Source organism: Dermatophagoides pteronyssinus, unplaced genomic scaffold, assembly GCF_027571235.1.
Source record: "Dermatophagoides pteronyssinus isolate colony J.1.1.1.1 unplaced genomic scaffold, Derpt_VIB-CSIC_2022.12 sq0028, whole genome shotgun sequence".
Lineage (NCBI taxonomy): Eukaryota > Metazoa > Arthropoda > Arachnida > Sarcoptiformes > Pyroglyphidae > Dermatophagoides > Dermatophagoides pteronyssinus.
Window position 1 is genome coordinate 342,496 of NW_027461552.1, and position 24,390 is coordinate 366,885.

General features: G+C 26.2%; 1 protein-coding gene across 2 annotated transcripts; it reads left to right on the plus strand.

The window, feature by feature from the left end:
- Positions 1–362: 362 nt before the first annotated feature.
- Positions 363–22,852, plus strand: LOC113791851 (uncharacterized). Of its 2 annotated transcripts, none has more exons than XM_075823402.1 (7): positions 363–518; positions 6,618–7,597; positions 7,734–7,961; positions 10,862–11,383; positions 16,726–17,119; positions 17,811–18,485; positions 21,781–22,852. In XM_075823402.1, exons 2-7 carry the CDS (start codon positions 7,106–7,108, stop codon positions 22,434–22,436), a joined length of 2,967 nt encoding a protein of 988 aa, XP_075679517.1. In that variant the 5' UTR covers positions 363–518; positions 6,618–7,105; the 3' UTR covers positions 22,437–22,852. The 2 variants fall into 2 exon arrangements, with proteins under 2 accessions (XP_075679517.1, XP_075679518.1); XM_075823403.1 differs by lacking the exon at positions 363–518 and adding an exon at positions 5,659–5,755.
- Positions 22,853–24,390: the final 1,538 nt, after the last annotated feature.

The following is a 24,390-nucleotide window of genomic DNA, read 5'->3' on the forward strand; positions in this document are numbered from 1 at the left end:
TTGTGTGGGTGTCCTTTGATTTTAGTTCCTGGACCAATAGATTCTTGACTGAAAGATTCCAGTTGCTTATTTTTTTTGTTGTATATGTATAAATGAAGAACAGAATTCAAAAGACTTGATATGATTATATAGAGAATAAACACATTTAGTTGAAAATTTTGATATTTTTTTTGTTCATCATTTCCTATTGTATATTTAGTTCATTGTGAAAATGTATTGCTATATTGCCACTACTACTGTCGATGATGATGATGAGAATGATAATAAGAATGGAATGGAAAAAAATTCTCCATTCCTTTTTTTTGGTTCAAAATGTGAATAAAAGTGTCAGTAAAGCGCCATCGATAATATCAGTCTGTCATTTATTAGATTCGGTTATGTTCACATTCTTCATGTGTGTGTTTGTGCGAATTTATTTTTTCATTTTTTTCATTTAATATTAGTTGGGCAATTTTCGTTTCATATCATCATTATCATCATTCAAAATTTTTCAATTGAATATCAGCCTTGAGAAATAGGTGAGCTTCCTGTTTTAATCAATTTTGACTTGTGGATAATTTGATTTTTTCTCGACAAACAATTTGTGATATTGTTTTTTCCTCATTAAGATCAGAAAAAAATTTCTTTCATAAGATTTCCATTTTTCAAAATTAAAAGTTTCAATTGTAACTTACTCTTTCGGAAAAAAATGATAAACAACATTACTAATCTTATATGAAGGCAAAGCTAAGAAGAATAAAAATTCAGTTACACAGAATTAGCATTATTTTTCAAGTTTTTTTTTCTCAAGATTGTCCCAAATACTTGTACACTTGTCATGGCTAATCAAAGTGGTTTTTTCAAATTTTTTTAAATCCTGATATTGAAAAAAAAACTAAACCGACTTTGGTTTTTTGAATATTTATTCTTGCTTGTGTGTCTTTTATTCTCAATTTTATTGAACATAATTATAAAGAAAAGGAAAATAAAAAAACCATCAAATCTTTTCGAAATAATAGTGTGTGTGTTGTTTGTGGCATCCAAAATCATCCATTTTTTTGAAGATAAATTTCACTATATTGAATGACAGCCATTTGATCTTATTACATAACATAAAATAGCTGCTATAGTTTTAGCTATAAACCATCAGTGAAAAAAAACAATAGTGAATATGATTGATGGTGATGAGTCCATTTTCATAAATAAATGTGTGTATATCCTATAGATAATAATATCCGAATTATGAATAATAATAATAATAATAAACTATATCCTTCATTGAATCAAAATGTTATAATCATCATTATTAAGGCACGTTATAAAAAAAATGAAAATTTGTAATTTGAAACGACCTAATAATGTTGTTTGAGATATGATGGATCATCAACAGATATTGAAATTTATTGATATTTAATATCAGAATAAAGAGAATTTTTTTTTAATATTTTCCTTTTTTTTGCTAATGTTTTTTACTAGTTGATTTTTTTCCCATCAAATTCTTTCAGTTCTACACTAATCAATTTTGAATTAATTGTTTTTTCTTCTCGAAATTAACATGTATTTGCTTTTTTTTTGTTTAGTTATTTGATGTCAGAATAATCAAACAAACAATCATTGATTCTTTTAGCTGCTTTTGGAAAAATTCATTGACAATTTTCTTTTAAGATCTCGTTACTTCATGTTTAATGATATTGTACATCAATTTTAATTGGAACAAACTATAGTATTTTTTTTGTTTCTTTATTTCTGATAATGACAATTTGTTCAACATGAAATATTGCCTATATTGAATGTTCCTTTGTTATTGAACGACTTTGAGATTAAACAAATCAATAAGGACGAAACAAAAAATAAATCCTCTTGTATTTTATTCACTTTGCATCGGTTTTTTTCAGACTTTGAATAGAGATAAATCTTGTAAAAGTTGTCGTTGACCGAAAAAACAACAAAACCGAAACAACAGAAAAATTCTCATTAAAGTTTTGTCACAGAAGATGAAAATCATGAAATTTTTAATCCTTTTTTGTTGTTTTCGTTGGTTTTTAATAATTCTTTGAAGTTTAACATTTAAACCAATCAATATCCATCCTATTTGCTATTTGTTAAACAAGCCGATCATGTTTTTTCTGATGAAAATTAATGATATTATAATTATTCATCATTATCATTTACATCAATTTTAATTTGGCTAACTTGCATGCTGTACCTTTTTATTCTTTCAGTATAAAATTCAATACATTATTTTGTCTGGCCAAATATAAAATAATGATAATAACAAAAAAAAATGAAAAAAAACTTATTTTTTATGTAAATTTTCCATTCTATAGTATAGTACAAATGGTATTCAAGTAAATTAAATACAAAAATAATTCATAGAAAATATATTCTGTATATCGTTGTTTCGTTAGTAAATTTATCAATGATTTCATTTTTTTGTTCATTTTATACATCTGGTTGTATGGAATATTTTAATTACCTTAAACCTACTACAATCAAAGTTTTTTTTGTTTTGTTTTGTTTTAGTTATCCATTTTTAAGGCCAAAATTATGTAAAAACACTGGAATTTTTTTTCGGGTGAATACTGAAAAAAAGTATACATTTTGAAGATTCATGAAACCTATTTTCAATCAGAGAGAGGGGAGAGAGAGAGAGAGCGATCATTAACCATTTTGTATATATTAGCGTACGTTGTTGAATATTTTTTTCCAGTTCCTGAATGTATGTTCACCAGAGTTTAGTTGTTTTTTTTTTTTTTGGTTGCTCATTTTTTTGTACGTGTGTGTTATTGTTGATTTAAATAGATTCATTTTTATTACGATTGAGGTAGAAGATCCCCTTGTGGTATGCCTTTACACATTATGGTCGTCATTATTATTATTAAGTTTTCTTTTTTTATGTAACATATATTCTAATGCATTCTTTTTGTTTGTTGGAAAATAAAACAAAACATAATCTAGTTAGATTCTCATGGAAGTTTCATTGAATTTTTTTTTTTGGCAAAGTATAAATGTACGTGTGTGAATGTTGTTTGGTAAGATTTTTTGCATTAGTTAATCATTTGTATCTGTGTGTATGTGTTTTTTCGTTTTGTTTTGTTACATTTTTGCAAACGGAAAATATTTTTTTACATAAATAAAAATTCAACAATTTTTTTAACAAAATGTATAATTTAATTTTCTTATCATTTTTCAAATAATTTTGCTTCATTTCTATTTAGTTATTTAGAAATTTTAATGATAAATTAGTTTTTCAAAATTATTATTCTTTCTGACATTGATATATGATTTTTATTGAAATAAGTAGTAATGATTATAGTGATAAGAAATCATTTTGATTCATTCAATTTAGTAATCATTTTTCATCATTAAAATGATCAATGATCATTATTGTCATTCTAACAACCAAAATGTATCAATAATCGATTGAAGAAGTATCGAGAAAGAAAAATCCAAATCCTATCAACAAATTGATCTTGTTATTTATTTTATTACATTAACAATTTTCGGTTATTATTCAATATTCAACATATTGTGATATATTCATTTGATATTCGATTTATCTATTTGAAAGTTGGTGTGTGTGTGTGTGTGTTGTGCAAACATTGATTTGGTTGATATATTTCAAATAAAAATGGTTCATGCCGAAATTAAATCGAAATGTGTTTGCTTGTGTGTGTAAATGTGTGATTGATTATAATCATTATTATCTATATTACATTCGTATAGAAATATCATCATTTGAATTCTTAATCATCCAGAATCATGATTGATTTCGATTGATATCAATAAAAAAAAATTTCACGATCATAATAATCATTCATTGTATCGTATCGTATTGTCAATGCAATAATATTCTTTATTTTCAATCGAGATTAAATTTTTTTTTTAGATTTTTTCGTCATTCCTGATTTACTGTTTATAAAAATATTCATTTTATTTTGTTTTTTTTGTCAAAATTAAATTCATTCGATAAATTGATCGAAACTTTTGAATTTTGTTTTCTAGAACTTTTTTTTCATTATTGTTGTTGTTGAATTTTTTTTTTCTTTCGTTCGAAAACCTAAATTGGATTTTCTACTTTCTGTTTTTTCTTTTTTTGCATACACCATACACTATAATTTACCTTTCAATAATAATCATTAATGATAATGAACATTAACTATTAAAGAGAATTTTGTTTGTAATATATAATTCACTCAAACACACACACACACACATACAGAAGAAGAAAAAGTTCATTTTGAATTTTTTTTTGTTTTGTTCTTTTTTTAGATTTATCATTGGAAAATATAGATTTGGAAAAAAAATTCAAAGACAAATTAGTGTCTAGTATTTTCTTCGTTTTTCTCACTAGTTTCACAATAAGTTTTTTTCCGAACCATTTTTTTTATTTCATTCATTATACTAATTAATTCTGTTTTAATAATTTTTTCTGACGTTTGATTTTTTTTTTCTTCACAACAAAACTGCTAAATAGTGTAAATCGATTCTGCAATAATGATTAACAAGACATTTGAAGATTTTTCCTTTTCTTTTTCCTATTTATTTTTTTTTTTTGGTAAATGTTACTTTTTCCTTCAATAATTTTTATTCATCATCATAAAAGCTTACATCCGTATTCTTCTTTTTCTGGTATCTAATGACTAACAATCAAATTGTTTCGACCGGATGTATAATTATGATTCGTTTCTTTTTGTTAAACAACATATGATGTAAACAAACAAACATAGATGGACATTAGATAAACAATAAATTGAAACATACTTGAAATATTAGATTGAACAATACTTGATTTAATAAATTTCACAACATATATTATTGTTGTTGATTTCCAAACAAGAAAGAATAATACTGAAATCAAAAAAAAGTAACAACAAGAAAAAAACATTGTGAATCCAATTTGATTTTTTCTTTGTGTGTTTGTTTGATAAATGTGTTAATATTGATAAAGTATAGTGCAGTTGAAGTATTGGTAGAGTGGTAGAAAGATATATTTAATAGTACTGAACTATGGTCTGTATATATAGTAGTAACAACAGTTACATTAATTAATTAACATTAATATAATATACAATGATTGTTGATCGAGCAATCCTCAACAGTTAAAGAGAATCTGTATGTAATACAATAAAAGACAAATTGAATCGGTTTTTTTCTTCATTCACTCTCTCTTTAAATTTCCTTTTGTATTTTCCATAATGATGAATGCATTATTTTGGTGTTCATGTTTTTTTTCTTCTTGATACTTCGTGATTTTGTCATTCATTCATTGTTATTTTTTTTGTGTTTGTTTGTTTATAATACTACTAGCATTGCAAGCCATTGGCCATTGGCTTCGTCTACTAAGTAGACGAAGTCTAGCTTAGTCATAAGGCCAAGTCCAATGCAAGCCAGCCATTTGTTTATGTAAAAACCAAAAGACCCTTATAAATAAAAAATGCAAGCCATCCATTTTTCGAGCATGCGCATTGAAATAGAAAAAAGTGTTTCGTCTCAGCCAGCCAGCCAGTGTTTTACTTTTTTATGTTATTAGATTATTATTATTATTTCATGCTAAATTCTATTTTCATTGATTTATTCAGAATCAAATGTCAAATAACATTTCAACAACAAATAGAAGAATGTTATTAATTCCATTCATCCATTTACAAAAATGAATAGTGTTGATTTTTTTAATGATAAATGTTATCATTGATCATCTTACATACACAAAACAAAATATTATTATTGTTCATTCAATCTTTTTTCATTAAAATGCATCTGTATAAATCGATTGGTAATTTTATTTGACGATATGAAATATTATCATTATAATCATCATCGTAAAATTTATTCAATTATGAAAATAAGATCAATGATAATAAACCAAAAAATTCACATACTTATGGTATAGAATATCCAATAGCTTAGAACAGTTGAAAAATCTTTCGGAAATTCTCATGATGATTATAATAATCATCAACTCATCTTGTCGATGTCTTTTTTTCTGGCTTTTATTTTTCACACTTTTTCACATTATTTTCATTATATCCATTAACCATGATCAATTGTTTGCCAATCTCTCTCTCATATATTCTGTTGTTTGTTTGTTTTTTCCTTCATTATTCTGCCGGCTGAGTGTCGAGTGTATTACAAAATTTAAAATTTAAATTTTTTTTCTTCATTTCACTTTTTGTTTAGCCTTTATCAATGACATATATATGAACTTCAAATGTTCCAGCTTATCTTGTTGTTGTTGTTGTTGTTCGTATCATTATCTGAATTTTTTTTCCCATACCGGAATTTTGTTTTATTTATTCATTCATTCAAATTTAAACCGGAATTCCCTCAACAGTTTTTTTTCAATTTTCAAAAAAAAGTTTTCCCACTGCTTATTTATTTCCGATGAAAATATGCCAGAGAAGAAAAACAACAACAACAACAAAAAATTCACAAATTAAAAGATCGACCGCCTATCGCTCATTTTATTTTCTTTATCATTCTATTTTCAATTCATCAATACAACATATAAAAGTTCTAAAGTAAAAAAAAAAAATTTAATTGGATTTTTTTTTTCTATTTTCTTGCATTTTTTCACTATATATTTTTGTCTATACTCCAATTTCATCAATTGATTTTTCCGTATTGACGTATGGCAGATTTTCCATCATAATACAACAACAACTATAACAAGATTTCGACAAATCAAGAACCGCGAAACAAAATACTCATTCTTTACGCATTTTGTCAGATAGAAAGTGGTGTGAAAAAGAAAAGGAAAAAATCTTTTTCATTTTTTTTGATCAATGATTTCATAGCAGCTAAACAAAAGGAAAAAAAAGATATCAACGATATTTATCAACAAATACACACACCACACACATGACGACGATCAAATATGCCCGAATTTGCCGATCGAAGTCTTTTTTTTCAGCATGTGTTTCATAGCGACCTAGAGTGATTGATCGATTTTGTTGATTCAGTTTATCGCCGAATATGTGTGTGTGTGTGTTTGTCTGTCTATGTATACTACAATGAACTAAAATTGAACAAGACCAATAAAAAAAAGAGGCAAGAAAATTTAACCTGAATATATATAGAGAAACGATTTGGCATACGTTATTCGTTAAAGTGTACGTGTACAATCATGTTTGCTCGTGGATTAATTCCAACCGGTACGGGTTGTTCAATCGCTAGCAGTGGTGGTTGTAATTTTATGACAACTCGTACTGGTGGTGGTGGTGGTGGTGGCCATCATCATTATCCACATCATCATCAAAATGCTGGAATTTTTTCTTCCAATGGTACTAGTACCGGATCTATGGGTATTTCCGGAGGAAGCAGTATGGGTAGCAGTAATACTGTTGAAAATAATCGTGTGATATTAAATGTTGGTGGTATACGTTTTGAAACATATAAAACAACATTAAGAAAGATTCCAGCAACACGTTTATCACGTTTAACTGAAGCACTTGCAAATTATGATCCTGTTTTAAATGAATATTTTTTTGATCGACATCCGGGAGTTTTTGCACAAATTTTAAATTATTATCGAACCGGAAAATTACATTATCCAACCAATGTTTGTGGCCCTTTATTTGAAGAGGAGCTAGAATTCTGGGGTCTTGATGCAAATCAGGTATGTGTATTGAATTTATAATTTTTTTTCCCTTTTTTCTTCATTGCTATGTGTAAATAAGAATATCATTACTTTATGCAAATTTAATTTTTTTTTCTTTTGATCATTTTTTCCAAAAAAAAAAAATTATTTTAAGGTTGAACCTTGTTGTTGGATGACATATACATGTCATCGTGATACTCAACAAACATTAGCCATTTTGGATACATTAGATATGGATGCGGCAAGCCTTACTGAAGAGGAAATGTCAAAAAAATTTGGCTATGAAGAACAATATCGTAAAGGAAAATTAACACGATGGCAACGTTTAAAACCTAAAATATGGTTATTATTTGATGAACCGTATTCATCTAATGCTGCTAAGGTGAGTAAGTTTGATTTTGTTGATTTGATTATATTTTCATGAATTCAATAGAATATTACACTTCACTTCATTTGGTTCTGATGGATGACAAACTGTAAAATATAATTTCAATCATGTGCTCCATTCATTTTATCAATTTTTCATTTTTTTTTAAATTATTTTTGATGACATCTTTTTTTTGGTTTTCACATAATTTTTTAATAAAATAAAAGCAAAAAAATTGATGATGATGAAATAAATTATTTAGCTACCTTCAATGTGAATAAAAATCTTCTTTTTTTTTACTTTCATTTGAAATTCTAATCACTTCTATTCACATTAATTATCAAGTCAATAATAATGATAATGGAAACTAAACCAAAAGGATTAACGATCGTCGAAGCAATTGTGAAATTCAATTTGTTCATTATTTTTTCGGTGAAATTCAAACATTCGAATATTTAATTCTGAAGTTAATTCAACAATTCAATTCTTTACACTGAATTTATTATGAAAAATGAGAGAGAGAGAGAAAAATGAAAATTTTTAAAAGAAAATCATATGTCGCAAAAAAAAGTTTTGTAATTTTTTTCAAATTTACTTTCACATATTATCTGAAACGAAAAAAATGCTATAAATTCTATTTGAATTTTTTTCAAAAAAACAAAATTCATCCCATTGAAATTCTCGATTCTCGAGCAAGGCAGAAAAAAAAACATAAAAGTTTTCAAACCAAATATCTCCCTTTGTTCATACATAATGATGTAGTTTTATCCTTGGTGGGTGGATAAATCCTTTGGGAAAGTTGGCAATAGAAAAGAAAAAATTTCATTCTCATCACTTTATAAAAATTCTTCACAGCTCTCTCCACTTTATACAGCAATATTCATTTCAATTTGTTCTTTTTTTTTATTTTCATTGAAAAAAATTTAGTTCATATTGTATGACTATTATTCTATTATCATTCTACCTCTTTTTTCTGTTTTTTTTATTTGGTGAAAATTTTTTACTCAAAATTGTTTTAGAACAAGTTTTTTTTCGAGTTATTCATGTCGATTTTTTTCACCCACCATTGACGCAATAAATACGTTCAAATGATAATAATTCACTAAATATTGAAAACAAAAGGGAAAAAAAACTTTTTTTTTCAACAATTTTTCAATCAAATTAAGCAAGGAATTTTTCTCTAGTTTTTTTTTCAAATGCATTTGCATAGATTTTATTTGATTTCATTGTCATGATAGCTAAAAGTTAAATAAGAATCAAAATGAAATCTTATCTTGTATATTATAAGGGGATCTAATATATTATTTAAATTGTATTATTTTTTTTGTGTAAGTTGTAAATTTTTTTTTCCACATTTTTTTTCATTGTATAATTGAAATTTAAATTGATCATTGCGAACCGGAAAGGAGAAAACATGATTTTTGCTAAAATGTTGAGAAAATCATCTAATTCTGACAATATTTGTTTTTTTTATGTTCAACATTTTTTTTCCTGACTTTATTCAGGAAATTCCTTTCAGCTATATTATCAAATGCACACACACAAAAACGAAGAATTTATCTAAATCTTTAGATAAATTTTAAAGATACATAAGTTGAAGAAAAAAAAACCCGAATGTCAATGAGGAAAAATGTTCTTTTTCATTATGATAATTTTTGTTATCATTTTTTTTTGTAAACATTAAAACCACAAAATTAATATAAAATTATGCTTCCATTCAGTATTCTATGTTTGTTTGTTTGTGTATGTGTGTGATCAGGAATTTTATTTCATTTTTCTTTTTCCCGAAACTAAAGTTTTTTCTTGAGAGCAAAAATAATCATTTTGAATCTTACCATTCAAGAATGAAAATGAAGTTTTTATTATTATTATTGTTATTGGTGCTCATTATTCAGTACATACTTCACAAAATGAAAATTATTTTCCATTTTTTCCAATGAAAAAAAATATATTTTCTCCAGCAATAAAAACAAAATTGTCCCAATCGTTTGAATATTCTTTTTTTCTTTTTCTTTTTTTTGAACAGAAAAACATGAATAAATGTTGAACCAAAAAAATTATTTGACTTTTTTCAAACAACAACCCAAAACAATTTTCCGATATGATAAAAATTCATTGTTATCGTTTGGTGCTTCAGGCTTTGTTGTTGTTGGATTTGATTTTTTATTTTCATAAAAAATATTTTTTTTATAGCTTAAATGGTTCATCAATGATTTACATACTCGAATACTAAGGGGAAAATATTAGTTTTATGTGGAAAAGAAGAAAAAAGAATCGATTATAATGAATTCTGTTATTTATAATGAGCATGTATTATTTAGAAGAAGAAGTTTTTTTTATTGTTTCATAAAAGAGATTTTCTTTTTTCATATTTTCATATTATTTAAACAAAAGCAAAAGCTAAATATCAGCCACCCACTATATAAGCTTAATAAATTTTCGGAAGCTTGTTCGTTCATTTTCAAAAAAAAAATTTTTTGCCATTTTAATTGGATTCTATGATTTATTTTTTTTGTTTGTATCGAATTTTTTTTCTTCACTATCAATGTTTGCAGTTTAAACATGTAAATTATTTAAATATTTTTCCACACAAGATTGAGGATGATCGGTTGATCAATTATTGATTCTTATTATTATCATCATCATCATCATCATCATCGCTGAATGAACATATTATTAAGCTTTGTGTCAGATTTAGATCATAACAAAAGAGAGAGAGAAAAAGAGAATAAAAGAATAAAAACCTATAGGGCAACAAGCGATAACGGATTTTTTGATTGGACTTGTTTTGTCGTTCATTCATTGTTTTTTTCATCATTCATCACTTATCACTTTTGTGTTTGATATTTGTATTATTTAAAAAACAAAAACTAATCATTTTTTTCCATTTTCTCTTTCTCTCCCCTTCTCTATAGGGTGTGGCAATAATATCCGTATTTTTTATCTGTGTATCAATATTTTCATTTTGTATAAAAACACATCCAAATATGCGTGTACCGGTCATTTACAACCGTACTATTAAACAGCCACCAAATTTTCGTCCGCCTTATTCTCGTTATTCTTCCATACCATATCACCAACAACAACAACAACAACATCATCATCATGACCAATATTCTATTCATTCAAATCATCATCGACATCGACATCATAATCATAAACAACGGCCACCTTCTCATACACATCCATCATCATCGTCAACGATTGCTCAATCATCTTCATCAAATGGTGATAATATTCAAAGTGATCATAACCTCAATGATGATGAAAATTTTGACAATACTGAATCAAAATCATCATCATCATCATCATCAACAACAAATTGGAAAGAATCATGGACCTTGGATAAACATAAAACCGATGCACATGATGCATTTTTTTATATTGAAGCTATTTGTAATGCTTGGTTTTCGTTTGAAATTGCAACCAGATTTTTGGTAAGTTTTTTGTTTTGTTTTCAGAAATCATAAAATATTAAATAAAAGATTAAGATTGAGAAATAATGATTATCTAATTTTTTAATGTTTGACATGAATAATAAGTATATAGTAAACTATATGGATAAAGTTACAAAGATTTGTTTGTATGTTATATTTAAAAAAAAAAGAAAATTTGGATCATTATTTCATCACCAAGTAAAAGTAACAAATATATTACGTGACATTAAGCATTTAAAAGAATTTTGTGTTTTTTTTTTTTTGGAAATTATCTTTGCTGTTGTGATCATGATATGATGATAATGATTCTAAAAATTGTTGTTGTAAAAAAAAAGTTTTCTCGTCATAAAAAAAAATGGTGGCAAAAAATTTTCTTGACAGACGAAAAAAAATGAAAAAATTCTGGTACAAGATGAATGAATGAATGGAACATAACATTTTTCGAGAGTGACAAGTTTTTCTCTATTTCGCATACACACACACATACAGATAACGGTAAAAAAAAAAATAATTTATTCAATTCTTGATTCGTTCATCACTGTTGACCATTTAGTTGATTGTTCGCAAAGAATTTTATTTTTACATTTTGATTCATGTTTCATGTGTGTATGTCCGTGTATGATTGTGTGTGTGTGTGTCCATGTTTTAATCAATCAAATGGCAATGTTCAAGAAAAATAAAACAGGAAGACCAAAACGTTGAATGATAAGAGTGTTTTTTTCAAAATTATAATGTTGTATCGATTGCTGTATTTATTTCAAATAACTAAATCAAGTATTTACTCTCATCACATTCAACAAAATCCATGAAATTCTGTTAAAGACATACAAACATTTTTTTTTGTTGATCATTTAGAAATCGTTTATTATCGCTTACAATGAGAATTGAGAAAACTTTGCGGTATGAATAAAAACAATTTATCCGTAAATATGACGTGAATACACCATTCGTCGACAGACCAATGGTTATTTTGAAATATAACTTCTTTTTTTTAGATATGACCGTTATGAATGAATTAATTCTATCTATCTCATACTTTTATTACTACAAAATTTCTATTTATCTATGAAACCAGTAGCTCTATAGTTCTAACCTTCGTCCATCATTGTCACACGATTAATTTATCCATTTTTTCCCTTTAGAAGCAAATATTGCAAAAAAATATGGGAAAAAATATGATTTATGAATGATCATTGCATTTTCCTTCGGCATTATATCTGTTTGTCTGTCTGTTTTCTCGGTTAGTCTTAATGAATATTTTTTTCTTCTTCGTTTCGTTTATTCGGGTTTTCTATCCCGTTTAATATTTTTTGGTTGTTGTTTATTTTCTTGTTCATTGTTCATTGCGTATATGGGCTATGACTTTGACTTTGTCATGGCATTTTATGCACGCATGCAATATGATGATGATAAATATATGGCCATCATCGCTAAGCGACCGAAACGAAAAAACCAATCCAAAAGCATCATCATCATATTATTTATATTTTTCGATGAAACAAAAATATTTTCACATAACTAAAAAATAAACAATTTTGCATTTTTTTTCCTGAATAAGAAAAATATATACTTCGTAACGATGGTGAATGATGATAGTTTATCGTTGCGTAGAGGAAAACAACAAACTGACATTGATAACATTGCCATTAGGCTGAATTTTTTTTTGTTGTTAAAATAAATGAATAGTTTAGAAATGGGACGATTTGCAGAATCGATATGCATTATTATTTTTTCATATGAATTTTTTGTTTTTCTATTAAATGTTCACATTGTTCAATGTGTGTATGTATGTTTAATAGAAAAATACATCGGTAAATAATTCATTCAAAATTATAATAATCCTCATTTTGTCCATCATCTTATATTAATCACATATAACTTGTCATATATGTAGAAATAAAAACAGTGCTTGTTTGATCGTAGTCAAACACACAAAAAATCCCAAACCGATATCTAAGAAAATATGAAAACAAAACCAAAAAAAAGAAAACAATGTCCTACCTATTTTCATTCAACATAGAATCACATTCAATATTTAGCAATAGCTTTTTTTTGTCAGCATTCAAATCCATGAGGCCATTATGTTTATATAAATGATTGTGATACAATTAAAAGAGGATCATCATTTCAATAATGATCAAGCTTGAATGTTGCCGAAAATTATCAAAAACAATGGATCTTAATTTTAGCCGATTTGTTTCATCGGGGCTTTTTTTCATCTGATTCTACCGTAAATTTGGCTGCATTTGAAAATGAGATTTTGGTTTGTTTGTTTTTCTCTTAGTTTCGCTGTTACATTTGCGGGATTTGGGTATTTTGTTTGGATTCCAATTTTGTTTTTGTTTTTCTGTTGCCTGTCGTTTGGGTTTAACTTTGATAAAAATTTTTAACATTAGTTCATTTGCCAATTTTTATTTTTCATCCTAAAAATCTGATCTTTATAAAATAAACAAAATAATATGGCTGACAAATTGAATTTGATTCGGAAATATATTTTTTCTTTCTTTTCGTTCAAAAGTATTATTATTTTGCCATTTTTTTGGGGATTCCATGCACAATATTGAATTCAACAGAATTTTTTTTAGGCGGAATTTTTTTTCCTGCTTTCATAGAATTGTGATAAAAAAAGTATTCAACAAATAAAAATGCTTTGATCCTTTCACTAATGGATATTTAGCAAGCACATATCGATTCAAAGTAAGTTTGAAGCATTGTTAGAAATAAAAAAATCAATACCCATAATAAAAAATGTTGTTGTGTGTGTGTGTGTGGGAAATTAAAATTTTTTCACGGATTTTTACTTTATTAAATAAAAATTAATTTCATTATTTTGTCAATGTGTGTGTGTGCAAGTACGCAACAAAAAAAAATTCTATTTGGTCCATTAATTGGTTTGTTGAAAAAAAAATTTGACACTTTCTTTCGAATTAATCGAATTCACATCCAACAAACTTAATTTTTTTTATTACTACCAGTTAGTTAGTTGCACTTCTATTGGTTACACAGAACAAAAATTAATAATGAGAATTTCAATGTGTCCAACTTTTCTTTTTCCCCAAATCATTATTGGTTATTACAATAAAAAATTTGTCACTTTTTTTTCGCTTGTCGACCAATGACAAAAAAAAAAAGAAGTCACATCCCAAAAAGAATAAATTCTTCGAAATAATATTTTTTAACGATAAATGTCAATCGAAATTTAGAGATGAAGATTCATGAATTTATCTCATAATTTTGTTTTCTTTAAAATCAATTGATAATATTTTCTTGTGACTGATTCAACTTGTTATCGTGACACACACACACTTTCTCTCTTTGTACCAAATAGCATATAGCGCTTATCGTATTTCCTTTTTTTTCTTATTTTTTTTTTATTTTTCCTGACTATCATCGGAAAAATAGTACCCAAGCGACTCGTTTGAGAACATTTCCTCATTTTTTTTGAAATTCTTATGATGATGATGATGATGAGAGAAAATGAAAAAAAGTACAAAACTTATAGCTATCCACAAAAAAAACTACCATTTCACATACCTAAAAAAGTGGGCTTCACTGTTTTAATTCATAAATTCTTTTAATGTTGTCTTTCCTGAATTCATATATGTTTGTGTGTCTATATTATTTTAGATCGCGTTGAAAACGATATTTAGATGATAATAAGAATATGAACAACCAAAAAAAAACCAATTATCCATTTGCAATCATCATCATCATATTATTATTATCATTATTCTATAATAACTCTGTTCTTCAATGTCGAAATATATTTTCGATAAATTTTTTTTTCGCTTGATTTACTTATGTGGGTTGTTACGCTTATGTGGGGGGAGGGTGTGGAAAGATTGTATGACTTGATTTTGTTTTGTTTCCAAAAATTCTTTTCTATAGCTTTTATTTCATCGATTTTTCTTCCATGAAAGCAAAAATTTAGACATGAACAGCCAAAAAAAAAAAAAAAACGTAACAAAAATCGAAATTCCAAATCGTACATTCGGTTACGCCAAATACAAAACAAGAAAACAGCACACATTGTCTAGACATTATTTTTATCATTATTATCATCATGTATAGTTTTTGTTGTTGATGATTCTGTTATAGAAATCATATTTGTGACTTAAATGAAACATTTCTTTTCGATGTTTTGTTCACTGTTGTTCGATTAGTTTGTCAGAGATGGTTTCATTTTCTGGACATATTAAAAAATAAAAAATTTCAAATAACTAGCTAATCGAAAGAACAAAGACAAAATAAAAAATGAAAAATAATTTATTAGAAATTTTGTTCACGTAATAATTTTTCATCATTTATTTTTCATTTCTTTTTTTTTGAACAACAAATATATTGCTATCTTTTTTATACGCTCAACGATTGACAATTACTTTTTGTTTCGTAAATTTTTTGGTTGTTGTCTTTTTCTGAGTGTTCTGTTTATGTTCAATCATTCGATCATTCATTTTTTTTCAATGGAAAAATGAAATGAAATATTGTTCTCATCGAGAGGAAAAAAAATTATTAAATGAAACAATATATCCATATATCTGTGGTGTTCTTCAACAAGATAAAGATAGCCTTTTATTGGAATTCTGTCGCCAAGAAAAAAAACGACACACAAGAATCGTTCATGTATTTTTGGTCAAAGATTCATTTAAACATTATTCATTATTCTGATTATTATTGGCTTGAGGCAAGCAAATAATCATCATATAGCCATTATGATAATTCAATTTTCATTTGCATGTTTTTATTTAAACGTATAATAATGGTGAACGAATGAATACGAATATTTGATTCAGGTTTTTTTTGCTCTTCCTCTCTCTCTCTTTCGACTATGTTATGTGAAACAAAATATCAAAACAGCATTAATGTTATTATTTTTTTTGTCAATACAATTGTCAAAATTGAAATTGATCTTTTGTTGATAGAAAAAAAAATGAAATGAAGATGTTAGGTGAAGCAGAAAATAATAATAATAATAAAATCATCACCCCGAATCTAATGGATTTCCTTTTCCACTTCATATAAACATAATGTTTTATGTATGTCTAAATAAATAAGAATATTTGATTTGAAAATAAAGAGTGTAAAAAAATGAAAAGTTGACACATTTTGATGTTGTTGTTTATTTTTTGGTAGAATTTCATTTTTATTAAATTTGATTTTATGTATTTTAATTTTGTTAAAATGATCATCTCTGTTGTTGACGATATGAATTTCAAACTTTTTTTTTCATTTACAATAATAATATTTGACAAATGTTAATTTTATTTTGTAATTTTAAGCATTTGATAATAATTTTCGTTTTTGTTATGTTGTTGTCTGTTCTTTTATTTCATCAATAATAGGTTGCACCAAGTAAATTGGAATTTACTAAAGATGCCATCAATGTGATCGATGCCATAGCAACCTTGTCATTTTATTCGGATTTAATATTACAATCATTAGCTGCATCTGTACAGTTAGCTAATGCTGATATATTGGATTTTTTCTCCATTATTCGTATATTAAGATTATTTAAATTAACAAGACATTCACGTGGTTTGAAAATACTTGTACATACATTTCGTGCCAGTGCCAAAGAGCTATTCCTATTGGTATTCTTTTTGGTATTAGGTATTGTTATATTTGCCAGTCTAGTTTATTATGCTGAACGTTTACAAGCGAATCCACGAAATGATTTCAAAAGTATACCCGAAGGATTATGGTGGGCGATTGTTACCATGACTACGGTTGGTTATGGTAAGTCAATTTTTGTTTTGTTGTTGTGAAAATATAAACATACAAACACATAACAATCATATGTAGAAATATTTATTCTTTTGTATTTGGAATTAGATTTCAATTCAATTCAAAAAAAAAATACAAATCTCTGAATGCCGAGATTCCAATTAATTCTTCGTTTTTTATTATTATTCCATGTTTCAAAGCAATCTATTCGTACTTTTAATAATATGAAAAAGTCAATTGAATGTTTAGAATTTTTTGATTGTGATTATTGTGAGTTTTGTTGTCTTTTAATTGAAATTCATTCGGGTTAACCATATAATATTATGTTTTTATGTTTTTTTTTGTTGTTCTTTTTCTGGATTTTTTTCTTTATAATAATGAACCATCCAATTAAATGAAAAGTTTAAACGTAAGCTAAATAGTTTTGACAAACATATAAAAAAACAGGTCAGAAACAGGAAAACAACCTTTTCAAGTAAAAATAAAAAACGAATTTGTTTCCGTTGTCAGCTGTTTTTTTTGGTTTGAAAACAAACGACTATTATTATGAAATTCTATTTCATATTTCTTTTAAAACTTTAATTCAAAGGGATTCCATCATTATCATTAAATTTTGTTCAGGTTTTTTTTTGGAAATATTCTGAAATTTAATTGAAAGATTCAATTTCATCAGAATGTTTTTTTTGGCTTTCATTTTTTTTAGGTGATATGGTTCCACAAACTTATGCCGGAATGTTAGTTGGTGCATTATGTGCATTAGCCGGTGTATTAACTATTGCATTACCAGTACCTGTAATTGTATCAAATTTTACAATGTTTTATTCACATACACAAGCAAGAGAAAAACTTCCACGACAACGACGTAGAGTGGTAAATGTAGCCGATCCATTTCAGCCATCAACAACAACATCACCGGCACCGCCTCAATCATCTACACATCATAGCTGGACAACAACAACGGGTTCTTTAGCACCAACGCCTACACCACCAGTGCCACCTCAATCATCTTCATCACAATTAAAATCAATAACGCCTACAGTTACGATAAATCTACCACCACCACCACCATCATCAATATCATCATCATCATCAACACAATTGAATTCGATAACATCAATTACAACAACGACAACATCAACAACAATGGCAACTACAATGATAACATCTACAAATACAAATATAATTTCTGAAAAACGAAGACGTCATTCAAGTCAATCCAAAATTCAACGATTACCTTCGATGAAATTGAAATCTCCAAATCATATTGATACAACATCAGAATCATACATACACATTAATACGTCAAATGAAACATCAGAATGTTCTAATGCTCAACACGATTCAACTAATACAATCAACACTGCTGCCATACATGAAAGTAAATTCGTTTTTTCAATACAATAATTTGATAAAAAGAAAAAAACAAATATACAGTTACCATTTATATTCAATAGAAGGGAATTCAATTTATTTTTTTTTTTGTTTACCTATCCAAATATTGGTCACACCACATAAAGTGATCTTTAATGAAAAAAAATGAGAAAAAGATTGTATTACTTTTTGAAATATGGCTTCATGTTTTCGATTCAAAAGACCAATCGTTAGCAAATTGATTCTATTTTATCAAATGGTTACTTGTGGACATTGCAAAAAAAAGCTCTTCTATCATAAACAAATGAACATTCTTATATTATATAGAATTTCATTTATAATGATAATGATGATGATGATGATGATGATGATGATGATAAACATTCAATTTATTCTCAATTGTCATTTGCATCGATAGTCATTTTTTTTGCAGTTAAATAAACTTTTTCAATAACAAAAATTCAAAAAATCAATAATGGATGCACAATATTAGTGTATCGATCTTGATATCATCATTATACCATCATCGTAATATATTTTTTTCTAGCAATTTTTTTTATTATTATATTTTTCAAATATTGAATTTCATATGTAAATGATTGTGTTGATCAAATTCAAATTTTTTTTGAATTATGTATGAAAAAAATTTTCAAAAATTTGATGATAATCTTGTTGTTGAAATTAAATCCAATTTTCTTGGTCCATAATCGGTGAATCATTTCATTTAAATTCATAGATGAATCCAGTGATGATAGAAAGTTTCAAATGTTGAATAAATAAAATGGATGACTTCAAATACAAAAAAAAATGACAAAATTAGATTTTGACAGCTGTAGAAATTTTTGGATACAGATTCAATTCAACTAACAGAATCTCATTTTTCTGTCTATTAACTTTTGAATCAATTCAATTTTAAAATAGAATAGTAAACATTACATTAGTGATGTTGTCAGGATACTCCATTTGAGAAAGAAAAAAAGGCACATTTTTTTAGTATATTAAATCAATGTTACCGATACGATTTTATTATCTAATAATTTAAAAAATTTATTTGTAAAATAATCATTGCCATACGAACGTTGAATGATTCTGATGCTGAATTGAATTTTTCTTTTATTGTTACCAATATTTTGGCCATTGTTGCAAAACAACAAGCGTTGATGACGAAGAAGAGAGAGAGAGAGAGAGAGAGAGAGAGAGAGTGAAACGATAAAATCAAATCAACTTCAGGAAAGTTTAGTTGAAAAACTTTTCTATATTGCTGGCTTGTATACATGGATAAATGGATGGATAAAAAAATTATTATTATGATTGAAAAATAAAAACATATAACAGTATAATGATAATTTACACATTTATGTTTGTTTTTTCCCTCACCATTCACTCAGGGAACGTCCATTTTCTATTCTTTTCCATGTTTTCAATTCGGTAAATTACTTTGGATTTTTTTTTCTGGATATCTAATAATGATAAAACTTTTATTTCATCACTATTATCAGATTAAATGTAATTCAAAAATTATTTTTTCGTTAAGATTTTCAAGTTTTTTTTCACACAAATAACAATTCAAATGGTTGATTTCAATGATCACAAAAAAAAAGCATTGAATGATGTGATTTGTTCATCCGTTAAAAATCGTGAGATCATATTTTTTCCCATATAATTGAAGTGTATCAAGTTTGAAATGAACTAAAGCAAAAAAAAAAAACAAATTCAAATTTATAAGAATTTTTTTTAATGAAATTAAATCCATGAATTTTTTCCAATTTTATTCGTTACCTTGTTTCTCTGGAAATAATTATGTGGGAAAATTTTCGGTTTAATTCGAGATATGGGAATTTTATTCTTTTTTCTCTTGAAATTGAAATTTATTCCGGTTCAATAAAATCAATTATAATATCTTCTTTTTTTTCTATTTTGTTTCACTCATCATCATTATCAGTATAAAACGATAATTTATTTATATTCATGAACATTTTCAAATGTACAACAAAAGAGAAAAGAATTTCTCATCCAAAATTTTTTTCCCAAACGTTTTCAATCATTTAGATAATTCTCATTAATATTCAACAACAAAAAGAAAAATCTTTTCCGTTAAAAGATTTTATTTCTATCCATTACAAAAAAAAATAATAATAATAATGAAAATGATTTGAACAACTAATCAGAATGATGATACTCATGAGAGAAGGTGTCGTTTTTTTCCCTCACTGAATATCATTAAACAAATCACAATCATTTCATATCTGTCCGCTGTGTATTCTTGTACTATATTACAATTGTCAAAATCCTTTCATTCAATACAATTCATATATTCTAGTGAAATGAATGAAAAAAATAAAGAGTTTGGTAAGGAAAAAAGTTTTCATATTTGTTGTTTGTTCATATTTTTCATATTGATAGTTAAATAATAGTGCAAGAAAAAAAATGACAAATTTGTTATCATTAAATGTCAACGGTTACCGATCACAAATATAAACACACACACAATTGACCAATATGAAACGAAAATTAAAAGATATAAAACTTTTTTTTTCTTTCATGTCTAACATCGTCATTCATAACCATCATCATAATGGTCAACAACAACGATGATAAATGGATTGTGGAGAATGTTGACTGAATAATATTGTTCAAACTTGTGTGAATATTATCAATTAGCTTTTTTTTGTATACTGTCAATTAAATTATTCTTTTTAGTTTGGAAGAAAAAAGTTTTCACATACTTAAAAGATTTTTTTTTCAACCGTTATAAATTCAGTCAAGTTTTTTTTTTGACAAATGAACAGTTTATTTTTGTTATGGTCAAACTTTTTTTTTCTTCACTTATTTTTATACAATATGAAGAGTAAATTGAATCTGGTGCTTGATAAGAAAATTGGATATCAATTTTCACTTTCGTACAATATTTTCAATAAAAACGATTTCCTTAGCCAAAAAAAAAAAAACTGAAGACAAACAATCCGGTAATATATAGTGTTATATCGAATATGGTGATACCCGCCGGTGAGCTTATAAATAGATGATGATGATGATGATGAATGATTTCTTAACTTTGTGTTTGTATATAAATAATGATAACGATAAATTTGGTTAATACGTTACTAGAATTTTCAATTCATTTTGACACATCAATAACAACAACAAAAAATTATCATTTCACATATTGATAAATTAGCATTTATATTGAGCATTTGATTCCTGAAAAGAAATCTTTATTTGAAAATTATTTTGTTTTATTTTAATCATAAAATCTAATTAATTTGTTTCGATTTATCTATTTTATTTTTGAACAAATATAGAAAAGATAATAGTTGAAAAAAATATCTCGATAGAGAATCAAGCCGCTGGAAATGATCATGGAGTTTCAACTAAAAATCATACCAATGATAATAGTGAAAACAAAGTGTGCCATCAACAAAGTGAAAAACGACAGCAACAACAAAAAGCAAGAAAAAAATGTAGACATCAATCGATCTCAATTGCAACCAATTCATTCGAATCTAATAATAACGAAACCATCAACAACACCAATCACATTAATCGAAATGAATCAACTTCTACTATTCCAAAACTTCAACAAACTCGTGTTGTATTATCGGTGGATCGTAAACGATCAACTCCACATGTCGAAATCATTTCTAATCCTAAATCAACAGCAACATATTCGAACATATCGAAAGATGGAAACAATAGTTTACATGTTAATCAGATTGTTTCGCCGGTTACGAATCCAATTCTGAACAATAATATTAAAGAACAGAATTCACATCAACAACAACAACAACAGCTGCCAATAAATGATATACAATGTCCTTGTTGCCATCATCATCAATTGGAATTAGAAAAACAAGAACAACAACCACAACAAGAATCTTTATCAACATCATCAACAATAACATTGTCGGCAAAAAATCAAACAAATTTTCAGCGAAAAGATTATCAATTTAATCTTTGAACTAACAAAAAAAGAAAAAAAGAAATCATCATCATTTAATGAATAACAAAATTGAATACAGACTACACAAAAAGAAAAACAGATGTTCATTGTATATTTGATTTGATCTATTCTCTAATCAATTATGTTCATAATTTTTTCTTATTTTAAAATTCTGGTTATATGAACGATTATGATTGATGGATGAAAAACAGACTTGATTCTGTTTGTTGTTGAATTGTTAATTTGATGTGAAAGAAATATTTAAATTTTTTTTGATTATTAGAATTTCTTGTTTTGTTTTTGTTTCGAATTCTTTGTTTTTCATTTTCTTTCATCAGTGTTGTTCGATGACAATGATGATTAATTACAGAAAAAAAATGTTGATGATGATGATGGTGGTGATAATAATAAATAAATAAAATTTTTTCTGTAAATTTTTTTTCTTTTTAACTTTGTTTAGTTGTCGACTTTTGTGGAATTTGTAAAATTTCATTTTTCGATTCTAGTTTTTTTACGGAAAAGAACAAATTGTCGCAATCGACAATTCTAATCCTTTTTTCTCGTTTCTTCGATTGAATGATGATATAAAACAAAAGTTTGATATTATATCGAATAAGATGATGAGGAGTCAGTTTTTTATACATCTAAATTATTCATTTATGAAACTATTCATTCATTTTTTGTTTGTTTTTCCCGTTTGTTTATTATCGTATACAAAAACAACTATATTCATGATATTTGATAAGATTATTGTCATTTTTTTATTTATTTATTATTAATAACGAGACATTCATTCTACTTGTGCATTAAGATTATTGTTATTTTTTATTGTCATTATAATACAATGATTTTGTTTATAATGTTTATGATGATGTGGAATTTTTAAAATCAAGACAAAGGAATATAATCAAACTGTCAAGATGTAAAATAAACGATAAACAACGGAAATGATAATCGAAAACAATATAATCTAACAAATGAGCTGATATATTAGATTTTACTTTGATGAAATTCACTGTTACTAATAGTTAAAATTATTATGTTATTACTATCATTGATTCTTATGAATTAAAGCATAAACGTGTATTTCAATATGATTATGAATGATGTTTATTCAGTCATCCATGATCAATGTGAACATCGATCAAAATCTTCTCTCTTTTTTTTTGAGTAATTTTCCTCTCATGCACAGACAAGAACGGAAGAGAAAAGTTCTACCATTGAATTTGAATTCAAGGAAGAAAGCCATTTAAGGGAATAATCTTCATTGAAAACCTGAAAAACAATTTTATCAGATGATTATCATCGATAATCAATCACGTTTATGTTGATTGAAAAGTTTTTTTTCCGCAATAAAAACGATGATTTCACTTGATCATTATTACATACATTCGGTTTAATTTGAAAATGCAAATAATCCTTTTCAAACATCGATTCAGACTGTTTAAGAACAAAAAAAAATCCGGAATAAAAAATTGATTCTTATCACAACTTGAGGTGTAAAAAATCATTGGGATAATCATTCATCGTCAAGATGTCTATTAAGAAAAAAGGTTGATTCTTTTCCTTATAGAAAAATACAACATGAAAACTGGGGCTTTTTCCTAAGACAAAAACTTACATAAATAATTTATAAACAAATTTTCACAATCTTTATTCTGAAATCAAAAATGAATGAATGAATTCAATCTCTTAAAGCTTTAGGCAAAATCATTTAATTCGGATAGATTGATCGGCAGTTTTGATTCTTTTTATAGTGATGTAAATGTTACTGAATTTTTGTTCATTTGTTTGTTCAATACTTGTTTATTATTGAAATTTTGAATCACATGGGATAATACTTGATGAAAATCCACTTATATATAAACTATGGTTATTGCCTGAATCATATATAATAAAAATGAATTCAAAGTTTTCTTTTAGCTAAAGTGACTTTTCATCAAGTTTTTGTTGGCGCTTTTACAATAATGAT